At 42.4% G+C, this 21561-nt stretch overlaps 1 protein-coding gene across 1 annotated transcript; it reads right to left on the bottom strand.

Annotated features, from left to right (window-relative positions):
- Positions 1-10892: 10892 nt before the first annotated feature.
- abhd10a (abhydrolase domain containing 10, depalmitoylase a) lies at positions 10893-21198 on the bottom strand. The gene is made up of 5 exons (XM_039004829.1): positions 20986-21198; positions 13545-13731; positions 13243-13354; positions 12790-12927; positions 10893-12487 (listed from the first exon to the last, which is right to left on the bottom strand). Exons 1-5 carry the CDS (start codon positions 21065-21067, stop codon positions 12146-12148), a joined length of 861 nt encoding a protein of 286 aa, XP_038860757.1. The 5' UTR covers positions 21068-21198; the 3' UTR covers positions 10893-12145.
- Positions 21199-21561: the final 363 nt, after the last annotated feature.

Genomic DNA, 21561 nt, shown 5'->3' with positions numbered 1-21561 from the left:
TGATGCCGCTGCGCCTTCGCGCCTCCGATAGGGGATGTAGCCTACTATCGGGATGAATTCATGGCCAAAGGGGAGAAACGTCAATATCCAGTGGTAATGTCCAGGAATGGTTACTATAGGACTTCACCCTTCAAATAGTTTACTGGGAGTTCATTCCAATTATTTCATTAATATAATGTAGCATTACATGATTTGTAGATAGTCAAATGAATGGGTAAAGAAGGGCCTATGGTTGATATTTGTGATGTGTGCTCTCTCTATATTCATCAATAAATTGATCAGTTGTTTTATTCACAAGGCATTTGAATCAAGGCATACAGTGCCTTCAGAAAGTATTCACACCCCTAGACTTTTTCCACATGATTTTGTGTTACAGCCTGAATTTTAAATGGTTATTAATTACACTTTGGGTGGTATATCAATACACCCGGTCAGTACAGAGATACAGCGTCCTTCCTAACTCAGTTGCCGGGGGAAAGGAAACCGCTCAGTGATTTCACTATGAGGACAATGGTGACTTTAAAATAGTTAGAGTTTAATGGCTAGGATAGGAGAAAACTGAGGATAGATCAATAACAATACTAACCTAAATGACAAAGTGAAAAGGAAGCCTGTACGGAATAAAAATATTCCAAAACATGCATCCTATTTGCAATAAGGCACTAAAGTAAAACTGCAAAAAATGTGGTAAAGAAATTATCTTTATGTCCTGAATACAAAGCATTATGTTTGGTGCAAATTCAACATAAGACATCACTACCACTCCTCATAATTTCAAGCATGGCAGTGGCTGCATCATGTTATGGGTATGCTTGTCATCGGCAAGGACTAGGGAGCTTTTCAGGATAAAAAGAAACTGAATAGAGCTAAACACAGGCAAATCCTAGAAGAAAACCTGGTTCAGTCTGCTTTCCAGACAGACACTGGGAGACTAATTCACCTTTCAGCAGGACAATAACCTAAAACAAGACCAAATATACACTGGCGTTGCTTACCAAGATGACATTGAATGTTCCCGAGTGGCCTTTTTACAGTTTTGACTTAAATCTGCTTGGAAATCTATGGCAGGACTTGAAAATGGCTGTCTAGCAATGACCAACCACCAACTTGACAGAGCTTGAATAATTTTTTTAAGAATGTGGAAATATTGTACAATCCAGTGTGCAAAGCTCTTCGAGACTTAGCCAGAAAGACTCACAGGTGTAATCATTGCCAAAGGTGATTCTAACATGTTAGAATACTTACATAATCTAGTTTTTTTATTTTGTTTTTACAAATGTTAGAATCTTTCTTCCACTTCGACAGGGTATTTTGTGTCGATCATTGAATTTTTTTTTTTTACAATTACATAAATGTTAATCCCACCTTGTACCACAAAACGTGGAAAGAGTCCAGGGGTGTGAAGACTTCCTGAAGGCACTGCATGTCTAGCAAGTAGATTTACACCTTAACCCTGTTTATTATTTGTATACAATAGTTTATATTCTTACATGCATTTCACAAAGTTACAGTAGCCTATGTTATATGAAACATGTCCATGCAAAAACGAATCATTGCACGTGCAAAAATGTAATATGCATTTTCCTTTTTAAAATGTTTATTTGGACAGAATAAGGATAATACATAGTGCAATCCCACTCTTACATCAAGGACAACACTGTAGAGAAAGCACATTTAGCTAAGTGATTGTAGTCATCCACTCCCACTGAGGTGTTGATGATTTATATCCATGATACTGTGGCTGTTGAGCATCTCCACAGTTCCTCTACTGACCATCTGTCACCGTTTGCCTGTCAAGGTGAGAACGAGCATTCCACAGTATCTCCATATAGAGCCTGTTGTTTTCATTGGAAATACATGCAATCAGACTATTTAAAAACACATCAATAGCAGAGTTACACATTACCGGTATGTAAGCTGTGCTCTCTGTTAAATGCTTTTAGTGTCATTTCTGCTATCTATGGTAACAGTTGTCTTAATAGACTCACATAGCCACAGAGCGGTCGAACATCAGGTGTCCCATATCCATGTAATACTGAGCATCTGTTCGGAGAGCTGTCCAGTACTCATTGGCCTTGGGTAGAGAGAGTAATAATATCATGTGCATGCAAACAATCACATACATTTACACAGGTAGAAAGCCTGGACTTGTCAAAAGCAATACAAAATCCTAAATCCATACATAAAATACACCGATAGATGTGGCACCTTTCTTCAATAGTGTAAACACACTGGTTCTGAGAGTGGTTGGGATCCCAGTATCCCGATTGTCTCTTCAGTCTGATGAATCGCTTTGCTTCCTCTTCCTTCATAAATGGAGCAGCAAAAACTCCTGTTCAAAATATTAGTTTTGCACTTTTCTGCTCAATAATTTATTAAATACAGTATCCTTGAGATTGCTGCAGACCAGCCATTTTAAAATGTACCAAAACATTTTATATACACACTTACCACTGAGGGCAAAAATAATCCAGATTTTCATGTTTCTGACCTGATGAAATAAAATCATTAATACAAATATTAATACAAAATGTGTTTTGTTGCAGGTGACACAGCTACTCTCATTAGTATTGAGTCTACTTTTTCACCTGTAACTGCATGGATCACTTACCATCTCGTTCTGTTAGGTGACCTAAACTGGGATATGCTTAACACCCCGGCAGTCCTACAATCTAAGCTAGATGCCCTCAATCTCACACAAATTAGCAATGAACCCACCAGGTACAACCCTAAATCCGTAAACATGGGCACCCTCATAGATATTATCCTGACCAACTTGCTCTCCAAAAACACCTCTGCTGTTTTCAATCAGGATCTCAGCGATCACTGCCTCATTGCCTGCATCCGCTATGGGTTCGCGGTCAAACGACCACCCCTCATCACTGTCAAACGCTCCCTAAAACACTTCTGCGATCAGGCCTTTCTAATCGACCTGGCCTGGGTATCCTGGAAGGATATTGACCTCATCCCGTCAGTAGAGGATGCCTGGTCGTTCTTTAAAAGTAATTTCCTCGCCATCTTAAATAAGCATGCCCCTTTCAAAATATGTAGAACTAAGAACAGATATAGTCCTTGATTCACTCCAGACCTAACTGCCCTCGACAAGCACAGAAATATCCTGTGGCGGACTGCACTAGCATCGAATAGTCCCTGCGACATGCAACTTTTCAGGGAAGTCAGGAACCAATACACTCAGTCAGTTAGGAAAGCAAAGGCCAGCTTTTTCAAACAGAAATTTGCATCCTGTATCTCTAACTCCAAAACGTTTTGGGACACTGTAAAGTCCATGGAGAATAAGAGCACCTCCTCCCAGCTGCCCACTGCACTGAGGCTAGGAAACACTGTCACCACCGATAAATCCACGATTATCGAGAATTTCAATAAGCATTTCTCTACGGCTGGCCATGCTTTCCTCCTGGCTACTCCAACCCCGGCAAACTGCTCTGCATCCCCTGCAGCTACTTGCCCAAGTCTCCCCAGCGTCTCCTTCACCCAAATCCAGATAGCAGTTGTTCTGAAAGAGCTGCAAAACCTGGACCCGTACAAATAAGCTGGGCTAGACAATCTGAACCCTCTCTTTCTAAAATTATCTGCCCCCATTGTTGTAACCCCTATTACCAATCTGTTCGAGCTCTTTCGTATCGTCCGAGATTCCTAAAGATTGGAAGGCTGCCGTGGCCATCCCCCTCTTTAAAGGGGGTGACACTCTAGACCCAAACTGTTACAGACCTATATCCATCCCGCCCTGCCTTTCTAAAGTCTTCGAAAGCCCAGTTAACAAACAGATCACTGACCATTTCGAATCCCACCGTACCTTCTCCGCTGTTCAATCTGGTTTCCGAGCTGGTCACGGGTGCACCTCAGCCACACTCAAGGTACTAAACGATATCATAACCACCATCGATAAAAGACAGTACTGTGCAGCGGTCTTCATCGACCTGGCCAAGGCTTTCGACTCTGTCAATCATTGTATTCTTATCGGCAGACTCAACAACCTTGGCTTCTCGCCTGGTTCACCAACTACTTCTCAGATAGAGTTCAGTGTGTCAAATCGGAGGGCCTGATGTCCGGACCTCTGGCAGTCTCTATGGGGGTGCCACAGGGTTCAATTCTCGCGCCGACTCTTTTCTCTGTATATATCAACGATGTCGCTCTTCCTGCTGGTGATTCCTTGATCCACCTCAACGCAGACGACACCATTCTATATACATCTACAGTTTCTAAACCTCCAAACGAGCTTCAATGCCATACAACACTCCTTCCGTGGCCTCCAACTGCTCTTAAACGCTTGTAAAACTAAATGCATGCTCTTCAACCGATCGCTGCCCGCACCCGCCTGCCCGACGAGCGTCACTACTTTGGATGGTTCAGACTTAGAATATGTGGACAACTACAAATACCTAGGTGTCTGGCTAGACTGTACACTCTCCTTCCAGACTCATATTAATCATCTCCAATCCAAAATTAAATCTAGAATCGGCTTCCTATTTCGCAACAAAGCCTCCTTCACTCACGCTGCCAAACATATCCTTGTAAAACTGACTATCCTACCGATCCTCGACTTCATCGATGTCATTTACAAAATAGCCTCAAACACCCTACTCAGCAACTGGATGCAGTCTATCACAGTGCCATCCGTTTTGTCACCAAAGCCCCATATACCACCCCCCACTGCGACCTGTATGCTCTCGTCGGCTGGCCCTCGCTACATATTCGTCACCAGACCCACTGGCTCCAGGTCATCTATAAGTCTCTGCTAGGTAAAGCTCCGCCTTATCTCAGCTCACTGGTCACCATAACGACACCCAGTCGTAGTAAGCGCTCCTGCAGGTATATTTCACTGGTCATCCCCAAAGCCAACACCTCCTTTGGCCACCTTTCCTTTCAGTTCTCTGCTGCCAATGACTGGAACGAATTGCAAAAATCGCTGAAGTTGGAGACATATCTCCCTCACTAATTTTAAGCATCAGCTACCTGTGCAACTTACCGATCGCTGCAGCTGTACACAGCCCATCTGTAAACAGCACATCCAACTATCTACCTCAACCCCATTTTGTTTTATTTACTTTTTTGCACCAGTATTTCCAGTATTTATACTTGTACATCATCTGCACATCTATCACTCCAGCGTTAACTTGCTAAATTGTAATTGCTTCGCTACTATGGCCTATTTATTGCCTTACCTCCTTACGCCGTTTGCACACACTGTATATAGACTTTTCTATTGTGTTATTGACTGTACGTTTGTTTATTCCATGTGTAACTCTGTGTTGTTGTTTGTGTCACACTGCTTGCTTTATCTTGGCCAGGTCGTAGTTGTAAATGAGAACTTGTTCTCAACTGGCCTACCTGGTTAAATAAAGGTTAAATTAAAAAAATCAAAATAATAAAATCTAAAAAATCTATGCCTTTATTAATAACCCAAACGCCCCAATTTATAAGCTAAAAATGCAAAATAATTTTTACAAAAAGTCTAAAATTAAAAATGGCCCATCATTTAATAAATATAAAACCAATTTACATTTGTCTCAACTTTGATCTTATGTAACAGCATTATCTCCATGAAGCCAAAATATGCCTCTGTTGCCCCACAAACCTTGCTAATCATTGAGTGGTAAAATATACCACTGCAGAACAGCCAAAATATATAAATTAACTTGATGTCTGACTATGCAACATCTAACAGCTTTCAACCATCACTTCCAGATACCTAATGTTTAAAAAAAAATATTATATATACATATACACACATATATATATATATTACACATACACAGTTGAAGTCAGAAGTTCACTTAAAACTCGTTTTTCAACCACTCCACAAATTTCTTGTTAATGAACTATAGTTTTGGCAAGTCGGTTAGGACATCTACTTTGTGCATGACACAATTCATTGTTCCAAAATTTATTTACAGACAGATTATTTCACTTATAACTCACTGTATCACAATTCCAGTGGGTCAGAAGTATACATACACAAAGTTGACTGTGCCTTTAAACAGCTTGGGAAATTCCAGAAAATTATGTCATGGCTTTAGAAGCTTCTGATAGGCTAATTGACATAATTTGAGTCAATTGGAGGTGTACCTGTGGATGTATTTCAAGGCCTACCTTCAAACTCTGCCTCTTTGCTTGACATCCTGGGAAAATCAAAAGAAATCAGCCAAGACCTCAGAAAATAAATTGTAGACCTCCACAAGTCTGGTTCATCCTTGGGTGTAATTTCCAAACGCCTGAAGGTACCACGTTCATCTGTACAAACAATAGTACGCAAGTATAAACACCATGGGACCACGCAGCCGTCATACCGCTCAGGAAGGAGATGCATTCGGTCTCCTAGAGATGAACGTACTTTGGTGCGAAATGTGCAAATCAATCCCAGAACAACAGCAAACGACCTTGTGAAGATGCTGGAGGAAACAGGTACTAAAGTATCTATATCCACAGTAAAACGAGTCCTATATCGACATAACCTGAAGAATCCACTGCTCCAAAACCGCCATAAAAAAGCCAGACTACGGTTTGCAACTGCACATGAGGACAAAGATTGTACTTTTTGGAGAAATGTCCTCTGGTCTGATGAAAAAAAATAGAACTGTTTGGCCATAATGACCATCGTTATGTTTGGAGGAAAAAGGGGGATGCTTGCAAGCCGAAGAACACCATCCCAACTGTGAAGCACGAGGGTGGCAGCATCATGTTGTGGGGAGGCTTTGCTGCAGGAGGGACTGGTGCACTTTACAAAATAGATGGCATCATGAGGAGGACAATTATGTGGATATATTGAAGCAACATCTCAAGACATCAGTCAGGAAGTTAAAGCTTGGTCGCAAATGGGTCTTCCAAATGGACAATGACCCCAAGCATACTTCCAAAGTTGTGGCAAAATGGCTTAAGGACAACAAAGTCAAGGTATTGGAGTGGCCATCACAAAGACCTGACCTCAATCCTGTAGAAAATGTGTGGGCAGAACTGAAAAAGTGTGTGCGAGCAAGGAGGTCTACAAACCTGACTCAGTTACACCAGCTCTGTCAGGAGGAATGGGCCAAAATTCACCCAACTTATTGTGGGAAGATTGTGGAAGGCTATCTGAAACGTTTGATCCAAGTTAAACAATTTAAAGCCAATGCTACCAAATACTAATTGAGTGTATGTAAACTTCTGACCCACTGGAAATGTGATGAAAGAAATAAAACTACTATTATTCTGACATTTCACATTCTTAAAATATAGTGGTGATCCTAACTGACCTAAAACAGGGAATATTTACTAGGATTAAATGTCAGGAATTGTGAAAAACTGAGTTTAAATGTATTTGGCTAAGGTGTATGTAAACTTCTGACTTCAACTGTATATATATGTGTGTATATATGTACACTGCTCAAAAAAATAAAGGGAACACTAAAATAACACATCCTAGATCTGAATGAATGAAATATTTTTTTAATACTTTTTTCTTTACATAGTTGAATGTGCTGACAACAAAATCACACAAAACTTATCAATGGAAATCAAATTTATCAACCCATGGAGGTCTGGATTTGGAGTCACACACAAAATTAAAGTGGAAAACCACACTACAGGCTGATCCAACTTTGATGTAATGTCCTTAAAACAAGTCAAAATGAGGCTCAGTAGTGTGTGTGGCCTCCACGTGCCTGTATGACCTCCCTACAACGCCTGGGCATGCTCCTGATGAGGTGGCGGATGGTCTCCTGAGGGATCTCCTCCCAGACCTGCACTAAAGCATCCGCCAACTCCTGGACAGTCTGTGGTGCAACGTGGCGTTGGTGGATGGAGCGAGACATGATGTCCCAGATGTGCTCAATTGGATTCAGGTCTGGGGAACGGGCGGGCCAGTCCATAGCATCAATGCCTTCCTCTTGCAGGAACTGCTGACACACTCCAGCCACATGAGGTCTAGCATTGTCTTGCATTAGGAGGAACCCAGGGCCAACCGCACCAGCATATGGTCTCACAAGGGGTCTGAGGATCTCATCTCGGTACCTAATGGCAGTCAGGCTACCTCTGGCGAGCACATGGAGGGCTGTGCGGCCCCCTAAAGAAATGCCACCCCACACCATGACTGACCCACCGCCAAACCGGTCATGCTGGAGGATGTTGCAGGCAGCAGAACGTTCTCCACGGCGTCTCCAGACTCTGTCACATGTGCTCAGTGTGAACCTGCTTTCATCTGTGAAGAGCACAGGGCGCCAGTGGCGAATTTGCCAATCTTGGTGTTCTCTGGCAAATGCCAAACGTCCTGCACAGTGTTGGGCTGTAAACACAACCCCCACCTGTGGACGTCGGGCCCTCATACCAGCCTCATGGAGTCTGTTTCTGACCGTTTGAGCAGACACATGCACATTTGTGGCCTGCTGGAGGTCATTTTGCAGGGCTCTGGCAGTGCTCCTCCTTGCACAAAGGCGGAGGTAGCGGTCCTGCTGCTGGGTTGTTGCCCTCCTACGGCCTCCTCCACATCTCCTGATGTACTGGCCTGTCTCCTGGTAGCGCATCCATGCTCTGGACACTACGCTGACAGACACAGCAAACCTTCTTGCCACAGCTCGCATTGATGTGCCATCCTGGATGAGCTGCACTACCTGAGCCACTTGTGTGGGTTGTAGACTCCGTCTCATGCTACCACTAGAGTGAAAGCACCGCCAGCATTCAAAAGTGACCAAAACATCAGCCAGGAAGCATAGGAACTGAGAAGTGGTCTGTGGTCACCACCTGCAGAACGACTTCTTTATTGGGGGTGTCTTGCTAATTGCCTATAATTTCCACCTGTTGTCTATTCCATTTGCACAACAGCATGTGAAATTTATTGTCAATCAGTGTTGCTTCCTAAGTGGACAGTTTGATTTCACAGAAGTGTGATTGACTTGGAGTTACATTGTGTTTAAGTGTTCCCTTTATTTTTTTGAGCAGTGTATATACAGTGGAGAGAACAAGTATTTGTTAAACTGCCGATTTTGCAGGTTTTCCTACTTACAAAGCATGTAGAGGTCTGTAATTTTTATCATAGGTACACTTCAACTGTGAGAGACGGAATCTAAAACAAAAATCCAGAAAATCACATTGTATGATTTTTAAGTAATTAATTTTTGCATTTTATTGCATGACATAAGTATTTGATACATCAGAAAAGCAGAACTTAATATTTGGTACAGAAACCTTTGTTTGCAATTACAGAGATCATACGTTTCCTGTAGTTCTTGACCAGGTTTGCACACACTGCAGCAGGGATTTTGGCCCACTCCTCCATACAGACCGTCTCCAGATCCCTCAGGTTTCGAGGCTGTCGCTGGGCAATACGGACTTTCAGCTTCCTCCAAAGATTTTCTATTGGGTTCAGGTCTGGAGACTGGCTAGGCCACTCCAGGACCTTGAGATGCTTCTTACGGAGGCACTCCTTAGTTGCCCTGGCTGTGTGTTTCGGGTCGTTGTCTCTCACAGTTGAAGTGTACATATGATAAAAATTACAGACCTCTACATGCTTTGTAAGTAGGAAAACCTGCAAAATCGGCAGTGTATCAAATACTTGTTCTCCCCACTGTATATCTGTTAAAGGTCTTTAAGGGAGTTCTGGTAACAGTAGCAGAAATAAGTGAGATTTATCTGAAGCTGTTGCTCTGTGGCATGAGAGAGAGGCTCTGGTCTCCAGAATCTCACAAACAGATGTCAAGAGGACTTTTTCACAGGGCCTGCAGAAATCCCCAAGGAATGAATACCATTAAGCTTGCAAGGTACTGTACAACCTGTTTCTGTGTCAGAGCTCAGATAGAACTAGGCCTTTCACAGAAACTTGTCTGGCTGTGGTGGGTGCTCGTCATCTCTTAAAAACAAGTCTAGTACTGAAGCTCATAGTAGAGACCCTGTACAGACACTTTGATTCTACTCTGAATGTAAACAGACAAGGCTTTTACAGCCGGGCGACCAGCTCTAGGAAGTCTTGGTGGTTCCAAACTTCTTCCATTTAAGAATGAGGCCACTCTGTTCTTGGGGACCGTCAATGCTGCACATTTTTGGTACCCTTCCCTAGATCTGTGCCGACATAATCCTGTCTCAGAGCTCTATGGACAATTCCTTCGTTTTTGCTGACATGAACTGTCAACTGTGGGACCTTATATAGACAGGTGTGCACCTTTCCAAATCATGTCCAATCAAGTTCTAGAAACCTCTCCAGGACTCCAGAATGGAAAAAGGAAAGGGTCTGAATACTTAAGGTATCGTTTTATTTTTATATATACATTTGCGCACAAAAAAAAGTGCTTTGTCATTATGGGGTATTGTGTGTAGATAGCTGAGATTTTTTATTTAAATCAATCAAATAACGTAACAAAATGTGGAAAAAGTTAAGGGGTCTGAATACTTTCCAAATACACTGTGTGCCATTCAGAGGGTGAATGGGCAAGGGCAAGACAAAATATTTAAGTGCCTTTGAACGGGGTATGGTAGTAGGTGCCAGGCGCACCGGTTTGTGTCAAGATCCGCAACGCTGCTGGGTTTTTCCCATTCGTGTGCACCAAGAACGGTCAACATCAAGAACGGTCCACCACCCAAAGGACATCCAGCCAACTTGACAACTGTGGGAAGCATTGGAGTCAACATTGAAGACCAGCATATCTGTGGAACGCTTTCGACACCTTTGAGTCCATGACCCGACGAATTTAAACTGTTCTGAGGGCAAAAGGGGAGGGTGGGTGCAACTAAATATTAGGAAGGTGGTCCTAATGTTTGGTATACTCAGTGTATATGTTAAGAAATGAGATTCACTTCATAACTTTTTGGAAATTGCTAATTTAAAAAAGAAACTCAAATGAAACCCTTCAGATAGGTATGATATTAACAAACCAACGTGTTTTACCTATCCGAAAAAGCCAGATCCATACATTTTGGTACTTTATTTATTGGCATAAGCTTCAGATGGTATTGCTTGTCGTCATCAATAAACAGATATGACCATAGTGTTTCGGTGAACTAGCCCATCAATTCTGCCACATAGTGATATCACCTATAAACATAACTGTGATACGGAACATGTCATAAATAAACTTCGCTCACAAGATTAAGCATTTAGGATCTAGGTTGTGAGATGTTGGAAACCAACCAGAAAAACCTGGCTTTAACCAGCAAAACGGAATGTTTATTATACTAAACAGGAAAATCTAAAACATGGGCTGCTCCCTACACGGCAATGTTTTTCACCTAACAACTCCCCAAAAACGTGCTTTTGTGCCAGTCACTCAAACCAGGCTAACATCTCATGATGCTACTGTTCAATCGTTTCTTTGAGATCTGTGTCATTTTGGAATAGGACCCACTAGCAACAAAACCCATATGAACTGAGCCAACATTGAAAGTAACCCAGAGTGACATAAGTTGAATCTACATAAAGTTCTTCATACATGAGTTGTCATGCAGTCAATATTCTGTTCTGACCTTGTGTGCAAAGTCAAATGGCATGGACAAATCAATACGAAAATAGATATGTTCTTTCAGCAATGGAACCAAAAGCGCAAATACGGACAGCATGGGAAATGAGCATGAGAATCATACAGTACAGTTGAAGTCATTTTTCCAACTGATCTCTTCACAGACAACCCCCCCCCTCCCTCCCTCCTAGAAATCTATTCTACTGGAGACATGTTACATAGTGAAGTGCCTAAAATACGAGTGACATTTGCTGCCTCCTACTGGTCTTTAAGTGCACATGCATACATAAAGGCACAACTGCCCATTACACTTGTATTTGTTGGGAGTAAAATTGACAGTGGAGAAAATAAATGTTTGCTCACAGGTGGACGTAACACACCTGTACCTGATGTGCCCTACTCATTAACAGGTTTAACGAAATCACTATCAAACCACATTGTGAGAATAAATTAAAAAAACTTCACAGAAATCCCAATAAGTTCGGGAGTAGTGTGAACAAAGTGGCATGGGCACCAGTAAATAAAAATCCCAACAAAAGCTATGGAGAGAGGCAGGAGAAAGTGTAAGAGCTCCTTTTCTTCACAGTATGTAGCTGGTAAAGTAGCACCTCGATTTTGTAACGCATCAGGAACAGAGCAGTCCTAGTGCAGGAAAGTTGGGATCGGGGTGGTAGGTGTCACCCATAGCATGGTCCAGCTTTGGCCACTCATACCAAAGTAGTCAGCTTGTCTATTAGGTCATCGATGGTATAGACTATGAGCTTGATGTCCTCCTTTTCTGCCATGCGGTGCTGGCCATGCTTGCGCAAGATGACGTCAACGTCGTTACTCAGCACACGCTCGGCTAGCTGCATTGAGATGTGCCAGGGCACATCCTGGTCCTTCATCCCATGGATGAGCCTCACCGGGCAGGTCACTGGAATGGGGCTCTGCAGAACGCAGTGCTGCTCTGCCTCCTTCAGAAACTCTGTGGTGAACGTGATGGAGCCCTCCTCATTGTGTTTGGTAGGAACCACCCACTGCCCCTTCTCTTCAATCTCCTTCCTCACCTAGAATGACAGACAGGTGGCATTTAGACAAAATGCTTGAATTAGATTTGAGGTGGAGACATTATCTAAGATTATCTAAGATGGCAACCATTTTAAAAAGTTCTCAGGAAAGATATTTTAATTATAATGCCATCTGAATTTTGTTCTTGCAATTTCAAGACTAACTGCATGCATTTCAGAATTAAGGATATTTTGTTATGATCCATTTAACCATTTAATCAAGTGTCAGTCATGAGGGGAAAAGTGGTCTGTAGAGCCTTAAGGTTTTTGACAACTCAAGATGGCTGACAATGCTGACTCACCTCAATAGGAAGTGTATTGAAGACAGTTACAAAGTGGTCAGCTGCTGTAGCGATACCAACCATGGCCGCAGTTCTTTCTGGACGAGCTATGGCTGCCAGGCACATCAGCCAGCCGCCCATACTGGAGCCAACCAGAATCTGCAACACCAGAATAATTATCTAGATCAGAAATGACCCTCTAATGATAGCATGGATATCCCTAGTGTAAATGATGCATGCATGGAGGAACCAAAGTAAAGGTATAATAACCTAATATCCTCCACATGGCCATCAGGGCTAGGTTTATTACTAACTCAGTGGTCAATTCACACTGCAATCTGTAACAGTTTTACATAAACTACCATCCCACTATTATACATGAGTCTGTGCAGGTCTATTTCAGGTAATAATACTTTGTATTACACTGGCTGACTACAATTCATCTCATCATAGAAACAGAGAGGAGCGCCTTACTTGTGGCCCCTCCACAAGCTCGTCCAATACATATAGAACATCCCTCTTCCAAGTGCCGACAGTGCCGCCTACCATTTCACCTTCAGATGACCCACAGCCTGTATAGTCAAACCTGGGAAAGACCACATAGACTACATCGTCATGATATGAGCAGCCTATAACTCAATGAGAGCAATGCAGACAAAAAAACAACATTGGCAACAAGTCCTGACCAATTCAAGGAATGACATGCATACATGCATGATTGTAGAGAGAGATCAGACAGCTCTTTTTCATGCGTGAAAATGCTATGGCTAATTTACCTTAGGTAAGAGTGGCCTAGTGATTGGCAGAACTCCTCAAGGGCTTCTGCTTTCTTCCCCCCCATGTTCGAGGCAAACCCTGGCAAGAAGACTACACCTGGGCTCTTCCCCTTCACTTTTCTATAAGCCAGCTTCGGCAGGTCAGGCCGTGTTGCATACTGCACTGTAGACGACTTGTGTCTCACTCCTGGAAAACAGAACCATTACAACGTTTTGCATACGTTTCCCCCCAAACCATTGGGTCAATCTTGAAATACATGATTTCACTCAACAGCTAGCCATGCCGGTGTGACTTGGAGATGGTGGTGCTTTTACAATGGTTTTGTTTGTGGTTCCAATTTGTATGCGTCTTGTCAAGTGTTGTAGTCCAGTCTCGAGATCAGAGGGTCTCGGATGCATTTCTACTCGTCCAATGAGGACTCGCCATTTCTGAAAAGACTTGCGCACGCCCAAACGATTGAGATTTATAAAACGTGGCGCGAGCCATATACACATGCATGTTTCCCGCTATAAATCAGACCTGATGTAAAACTGTGCGCGCATGAACAAGCCTTCTAACTCCACCTGAAAAACACCCATCATTCACCTTTTACGGTGACAATAACACCCTTCTTTGCTGTATACTATGGAAGTAGGCCAAGACAGTATCTATGGGAAATAGCAATGGCGAACTTGATCAAATATCTCTGGAGGTGTTGGCAGAATGTTCTCTTTTGCAGGGGCATTTGCTGTATCTGACTGTTTCTCAAACACAACAACAATTGCTAATTGCTTTGGACCTGTAAACAGATGATTTGCATTTACTTTTTCCCGAACCTAAACATGCTGCTGTGCCCTCGATTTCTGAAACATTGACCACGGACAGCAGAGCAAATGAACTGCAGCGGTAGCCTACACACTTCAATGCAAAAGATCCACTGTATGTTCACCTGTCTAATTCTACTGTTGGCCTGTGTTATAAACCATGCTCCCTTTCGGATGCATAAAACAAAACCAAATTATAATAGCTTATCTAATAGGCCCAATTAAATGAGATGCGCATGGTAATCTGTTGTATGGCTACTTTGTGAATATGAACTCATCATGGCCATATGAGGAAATCAGTCAATTGAAATAAATTCATTAGGCCCTAATCTATGGATTTCACATGACTAGGAATACAGATATGCATCTGATGGTCACAGATACCTTTAAAAAATGGACTCACAATGGGCCTCAGGATCTCGTCAAGCTATTCCTGTTCATTCAAATTGCCATCGATAAAATGCAATTGTGTTTGTTGTCCATTGCTTATGCCTGCCCATTCCATAGCCCCACCGCCACCATTGGGCACTCTGCTGATGTCAACGTTGTGAACAAACCGCTCGCCCCCACACAACGCCATACACATGGTCGTACTGCCAAATTCTCTAAAATTCCATTGAGGCGGCTTATGGTAGAGAAATTAACACTACATTCTCTGGCAACAGCTCTGGTGGGCATTCCTGCAGTCAGCATGCCAATTCCATGTTCCCTTTTATGGTCCCCAGCATAATGGATCACCTGTGGAATGATCATGCTGTTTAATCAGCTTCTTGATATGCCACACCTGTCAGGTGGATGGATTATCTTGGCAAAGGGGAAAAGCTCACAAACAGGAATGTAAACAAATTTGTAAAACATTTTTAGAGAAATAAGCATTTTGTGCGCATGGAACATTTATGGGATCATTTCTGCTCCTGAAACATGGGACCAACACTTTACATGTTGCATTTATATTTTTGTTCAGTGTATTTCACAAGTATAACACCATGAGTCAGAAAAGGTGAGGAATTTATTCTGCAATGATCATGGAAATTATTTTTTTTTAAATATGTGACCATTTCTAATTATTTTAGAATCCAAAGAAAATATAGGCCTAGATTTTCTCTCTTCTCTAACATTTAGCTACCTGTTATTTTTTTTAATGATTAAGCGTGTCATCATACTGTATATTCCCATTTGCACAAGTCTACTCCTAGGCTACTTTTGCATTCTTGAAGTGCAATACCTCAACCACCTGAAACTGTGCGTACGAATGGTCTAAAGATTGCGGGAGGATAAGCACATTCTTACGTCTAGATTTTCCTAAATGCCAACCTCTGCATGATAACTGGCACATGCATGTTTTGGGGCACATTTTGTGGTTGTGTAAGGTTTCTAAATGAGGCCCCAGTGGAGTAAAACAATCGGAATTATCAGCCCCTGTTCAGTCAGCGCATAAAAAAGTACTTTGCCAAACCAGAGATCCACACTCATTTCATGACATGTTTATCTTATAGCCTATTAAAACCTGGGCTTTCTACTTTACTCGTAACATTACTGTCCTTTACTTTTGTTGAAACATATCCTCAAACCTTGTCACGCACTTCAGAATTTCCTTGCTCCCCTAGAAGACCGGGGGAAATTGTAAGTTTATCATGGTCTGTATCTATCATTTACAGACCATGGTTAGTGATAATTTGAAGGGTGACTATTTGCCCTCAGAATACATTTTTCCACCATTCTGAATGGCTATAGAATCCATATGTTCCCCCCGGTCTCGGTCCGTCTCACTTTAGGTGGTCTCGAACAACACTGGTCTTGTCACACCTTTGACTAATCATGGTCTGTTCTGACTAGCTAGCTAATGGTGCTTTCAAAACAACAACTTGGAAACTCGGAGTAAAAATGTGTATTTATTTTTGCATAGAGCCTCCTATTGGTCAATTCTGATATTTTCCAAATGGGAAACTCGGGAGCTCATTTTCCTACAAAGAGTTTCCGAGTGATGAGTCGTCTTGAAGGTGTCATAATACTGACAACTGATGAATAGCTGCTGGCGAGTTAGCTGCAGGCTTGCAATAGATAGGTAGCTACTTGTAACTAAAAGGAACCACCAGCTTTCATATGTTCTCATGTTCTGAGCAAGGAACTTAAACGGTAGATTTTTTACATGGCACATATTGGACTTTTACTTTTTTCTCCAACACTTTGTTTTTGCATTATTTAAACCAAATTGAACATGTTTCATTATTTATTTGAGGCTAAATTGATTTTATTGATGTATTATATTAAGTTAAAATAAGTGTTCATTCAGTATTGTTGTAATTATTACCAAAAAAAATAAGAAATCGGGCGATTAATCGGTATCGGCTTTTTTTTGGTCCTCCAATAATCGGTATTGGCGTTGAAAAATCATAATCGGTCGACCTCTAGTACATATCCCACCCAAAAGCCATGGATTACAGGCAACATCCGCACTGAGCTAAAAGCTGGAGCTGCCACGTTCAAGAAGCGGGACACAAACCCGGACGCTTACAAGAATTACCGCTACGCGCCGACGAACCATCAAACTGGCAAAGCATCATTACGGCACTAAGATGGAATCCTACTACACCGGCTCTGATGCTCGTCGGATGTGGCAGGGCTTGCAAACTATCATGAATTATAAAGGGAAACCCAGCCGCGGGCTGCCCAGTGACACGAGCCTACTGTACAAGCTAAATGCCTTCTATGTTCGCGTCTAGGCTAGCAACACTGAACTATGCATGAGAGCACCAGCTGTTCCGGACGACTGTGTGATCATGTTCTCCGTAGCCGATGAGAGTAAGCCCTTTAAACAGGTCAACAATCACAAGGCCGGATTACCAGGATGCGTACTCCGAGCATGCACTGACCAGCTGGCAAGTGTCTTCACTGACATTTTCAACCTCTGCCTGACCCAGTCTGTAATACCTACATGTTTCAAGCAGACTACCATAGTCGCTGTGTCGAAGAAAGCCAAGGTAACCTGTCTAAATGACTATCGCCCCATAGCACTCACATCTGTAGCCATGAAATGCCTTGAATGGCTGGTCATGGCTCACAACACCACAATCATCCCAGACACCCTGGCCCCACTCCAACATGCATACCACCCCAACAGATGAAAATCTCGATTGTACTCCACACTGCCCTTTCCCACATGGACAAAAGGAACATCTACGTGAGAATACTGTTCAGTGACTAGAGCTCAGCATTCAACACCATAGTGCCCTCCAAGCTCATCACTAAGCTAAGGATCCTGGGACTGAACACTTCTCTTTGAAACTGGATCCTGGACTTCCTGACGGGACACCCCCAGGAGGTGAGGCTAGGAAACACATCCGCCACGTTGATCCTCAACACGGGAGCCCCTCAGGGGTGCATGCTTAGTCCCTCCTGTACTCCCTGCTTACCCACCACTGCGTGGCCAACACGACTTCAACACCATCATTACATTTGCAGATGACACAACGGTGGTAGGCCTGATCACCGACAACAATGAGACAGCCTATAGGGAGGAGGTCAGACCTGGCAGTGTGGTCAACCTCAAGACAAAGGAGATGATCGTGGACTAAATGAAAAAGATGGCCGAGCACGCCCCTATTCACATCGACAGCGTTGTAGTGGAGCATGTTGAGAGCTTCAAGTTCCTTGGTGTCCACATCAACAAACTATCATAATTCAAACACACCAAAACAGTCGTGAAGAGGGCACGACAACACTTATTCCCCCACAGGAGACTGAAAAGATTTGGCATGTGTCCTCAGATCCTTAAAAAGTTCTACAGCTCCACCATTGAGAGCATCCCAACTGGTTGCATCATAGCCTGGTATGGCAACTGCTTGGCATCCAACCGCAAGGCACTACAGGAGGGTACATCACTGGGGCCAAGCTTCCTGCCATCCAGGACCTCTATACCAGGCAGTGTCAGAGGAAGTCCCTAAAAATTGTTAAAGGCTTCTACCGCCAAGCCATAAGACTGCTGAACAGTTAATCAATTGGCTACCCGGGACTACTTACATTGACAACAAAAAAATGACGCTGCTGCTACACACTTTATTATCTATGCAGTCACTTTACCCCTACCTACATGTACATATTACCTCGACTAACCTGTAGCCCCGCACATTGACTCAGTACCAGTGCCGCCTGTATATAGCCCCGTTAATATTATTTTATTGTGTTGCTTCAGTTTATTTAGTAAATATTTTCTTAACTCTTATTTTTCTTAACTGCATTGTTGGTTAAGGGCTTGTAAGTAAGCATTTCACAGTAAGGTTGTATTCGGTGCATGTGACAAATAAAATTTGATTTGATTTTTGACATCAGCTCAGACAGATCCAGCTCAGAGGCCCAGCTCATGAGCTCCATCAGAAGCAGATATTAACTTAGATTGAACAATTAATGTGTTAATGAAAATGTTAGTGCATCAAATAGCATTGATTTGTTCTCTAATCAAACCGAATAGTTTAAATAAACGTACTGTTCCTGTATCATATCTCATCTAGATATGTGTCGAATCATCTTGAAAGGGCACGATGCACATCCCTACTAGATTCCTTTCTTCTTTTCCTCACTCATTTTCCTTTCCTAGCTTCCTCTCCTCTGCTGGCCGTGGTTAATTCCTACCACATACAGTACCAGTCAAAAGTTTGAACACCTACTCACGCAAGGGGTTTTCATTAGTGTTACTATTTTCTACATTGTAGAATAATAGTGAAGACATCAAAACTATGAAATAGCACATATGGAATCTTGTAGTAACCAAAGTGTTAAATCAAAATAATTGTTATATTTGAGATTCTTCAAAGTAGCCACCCTTTGCCTAGATACATTTACATTTAAGTCATTTAGCAGACGCTCTTATCCAGAGCGACTTACAAATTGGAAAGTTCATACATATTCATCCTGGTCCCCCCGTGGGAATTGGGGACCTTTGCACACTCTTGGCATACTCTCAACCAACTTCATGAGGTCAGTCACCTGGAATGCATTTCAATTAACAGGTGGGCCTTGTTAAAAGTTAAATTCTACAAATTATTTCCTTCTCAATGCATTTGAGCCAATCAGTTGTGTTGTGACAAGACAGGGCTGGTATACAGAAGATAGCCCAAATAAATGCTTCAGAGTTCAAGTAACAGACACATCTCAACGTCAACTATTCAGAGGAGACAGCATGAATCAGGTCTTCATGATTGAATTGCTGCAAAGAAACCACTACTAAAGGATACCAATAAGAAGGAGACTTGCTTGGGCCAAGAAACACAAGCAACGGACATTAGCCAGGGGAAATCTGTCCTTTGGGCTGATGTGTCCAAATTCGATTTTTGGTTCCAACTGGTGTGTCTTTGTGAGACGCAGAGTACATGAACAGATTATCTCTGCATGTGTAGTTCCCACCGTGAAGCATGGTGGAGGTGCTTTGCTGGTTACACTGATTTATTTTGAATTCAAGGCACACTTAACCAGCATGGCTACCACAGCATTCTGCAGCGATACGCCATCCCATCTGGTTTGGGCTTATCATTTGTTTTCAACAGGACAATGACCCAACGCCTCCAGGCTGTGTAAGGGCTATTTGACCAAGAAGGAGAGTGATGGAGTGCTGCATCAGATGATCTGGCCTCCACAATCACTCGACCTCCACCCAATTGAGATGGTTTGGGATGAGTTGGACCGCAGAGTGAAGGAAAAGCAGCCAACAAGTGCTCAGCATATGTGGGAACTCCTTCAAGAATGTTGGAAAAGCATTCCAGGTGAAGCTGGTTGAGAGAATGGCGAGTGTGCAAAGCTCTCAAGGCAACTGCTACTTTGAAGAATCTAAAAAATAATATATTTTGATTTGTTTACCACTTTTTGATTTGTTTACCACTTTTTTGGTTACTACATGATTCCATGTGTTATTTCATAGTTTTGATGTCTTCACTATTATTCTACAATGTAGAAAATAGTAAAAATAAAGTAAAACCCTTGAATGACTAGGTGTCCAAACTTTTGACTGGTACTGTATGCGTGAACTCCTTTTCTTTCCTAGATTCCTTTCCTCACTCCCTTTCCACATTTCCTAGCTCCCTTTTATTCGTTTCCCCTCTCTTTTCCTCCATTACACCTTGCCTAGCTCCCTTTCTACTGGATGTTGTTAATCATTGGGAAGGAGGTAAGGAAAGGAAGTTAGGACAGCAGGATAAGGGAGCTAGGTAATGAGGAAAGGAATCTAGAAAAGGATGCTAGGAAAGGAGATAAGGATTGATGGGGAAGGAGGAGATGAAATGGAGGTAGGGAAGGAAGATAGCTAACCGACTTGGTTTTTGAAGCAGTGACTTCGTAAAAACATAAATTATTTTGAAAATCTGTCTAGTTAGCTTGTCAGTAACAACTCAAAGTTTTTCGTTATGCATTTAGCTAGAGTAAGCTAAAGTTAGCTAACTAGATTGCTAGCCTCTAACGTTACCTAGCTTTAGGCAGAGATATTAGAAAAGGAATCTGTGCTTTAGGTAGCTGTTACTTTGTTCACTGTACTTTGGTTGTAAAGTTAGCGACACCTGCCACCTGTATAAGTTGTTTATGAATGACTGGAATAATTATACGTTTAATAGTTGCGACATTAATCAAACTTGTATAGTAGCTAGCTACTCACCGGAAAACGTAACAGATTTTCTTTGGACATGTAACGTTAATTGGAAAATCCTGCTGAAATGCCTTGCTAGTGTAGACGCCATTCTGTACTGGGACGGGGGGGTGAGGCAGAGGACAAGACTCCGACCTTATCTAGTGTATTTGAATGACACCGACTAAATAGTTAGCTAGCCTTACAGTTCGACTCCTGCCACACCCTTCACTGGAGGGAAAATGTGGGTTTGTGTGATCTAGCTAGCTAGCTGCTGCTTCTTGTTCATTGGTATCATGGAGTTCGCACATTTTGTTTGTGCATGCCGCCATCTACTGCGCGGGAGTGTGTGGTCGAGCACGTTATATTTTGTGAAACAAAAATAAAAAGGAAGGGGGAATGGAAAAATGTGCACCACCCTACACCGATAGATCACTTTCAAAAAAAATAAAATCATAAAAATAAACACCACCCCATTCCACTACTTTGGCCCTAACTGATCCTACACCAGGCAGACAGCCTGGGTGGCCAGAAGTCTTTCGTTCAACACACCTTGTAACGCTTCTGCAGTAAAACCTCATTACACCCAAGTACTTCTCTGCAGCT

This window comes from Salvelinus namaycush, chromosome 12 (assembly GCF_016432855.1).
Source record: "Salvelinus namaycush isolate Seneca chromosome 12, SaNama_1.0, whole genome shotgun sequence".
NCBI lineage: Eukaryota > Metazoa > Chordata > Actinopteri > Salmoniformes > Salmonidae > Salvelinus > Salvelinus namaycush.
Note: the sequence above shows the minus strand (reverse complement) of the source record. Positions and strands in the feature narration are given on the sequence as shown.

Coding starts and splice junctions, on each gene's coding strand:
- abhd10a (XM_039004829.1), bottom strand. CDS start 21,067: ATGGCGTCTACACTAGCAAGGCATTTCAGCAGGATTTTCCAATTAACG. Junction 12,928..13,242: donor AGCTTGTGGAGGGGCCACAA/GTAAGGCGCTCC, acceptor CTGGTGTTGCAG/ATTCTGGTTGGCTCCAGTAT. Junction 12,488..12,789: donor TCAATACACTTCCTATTGAG/GTGAGTCAGCAT, acceptor CTGTCATTCTAG/GTGAGGAAGGAGATTGAAGA.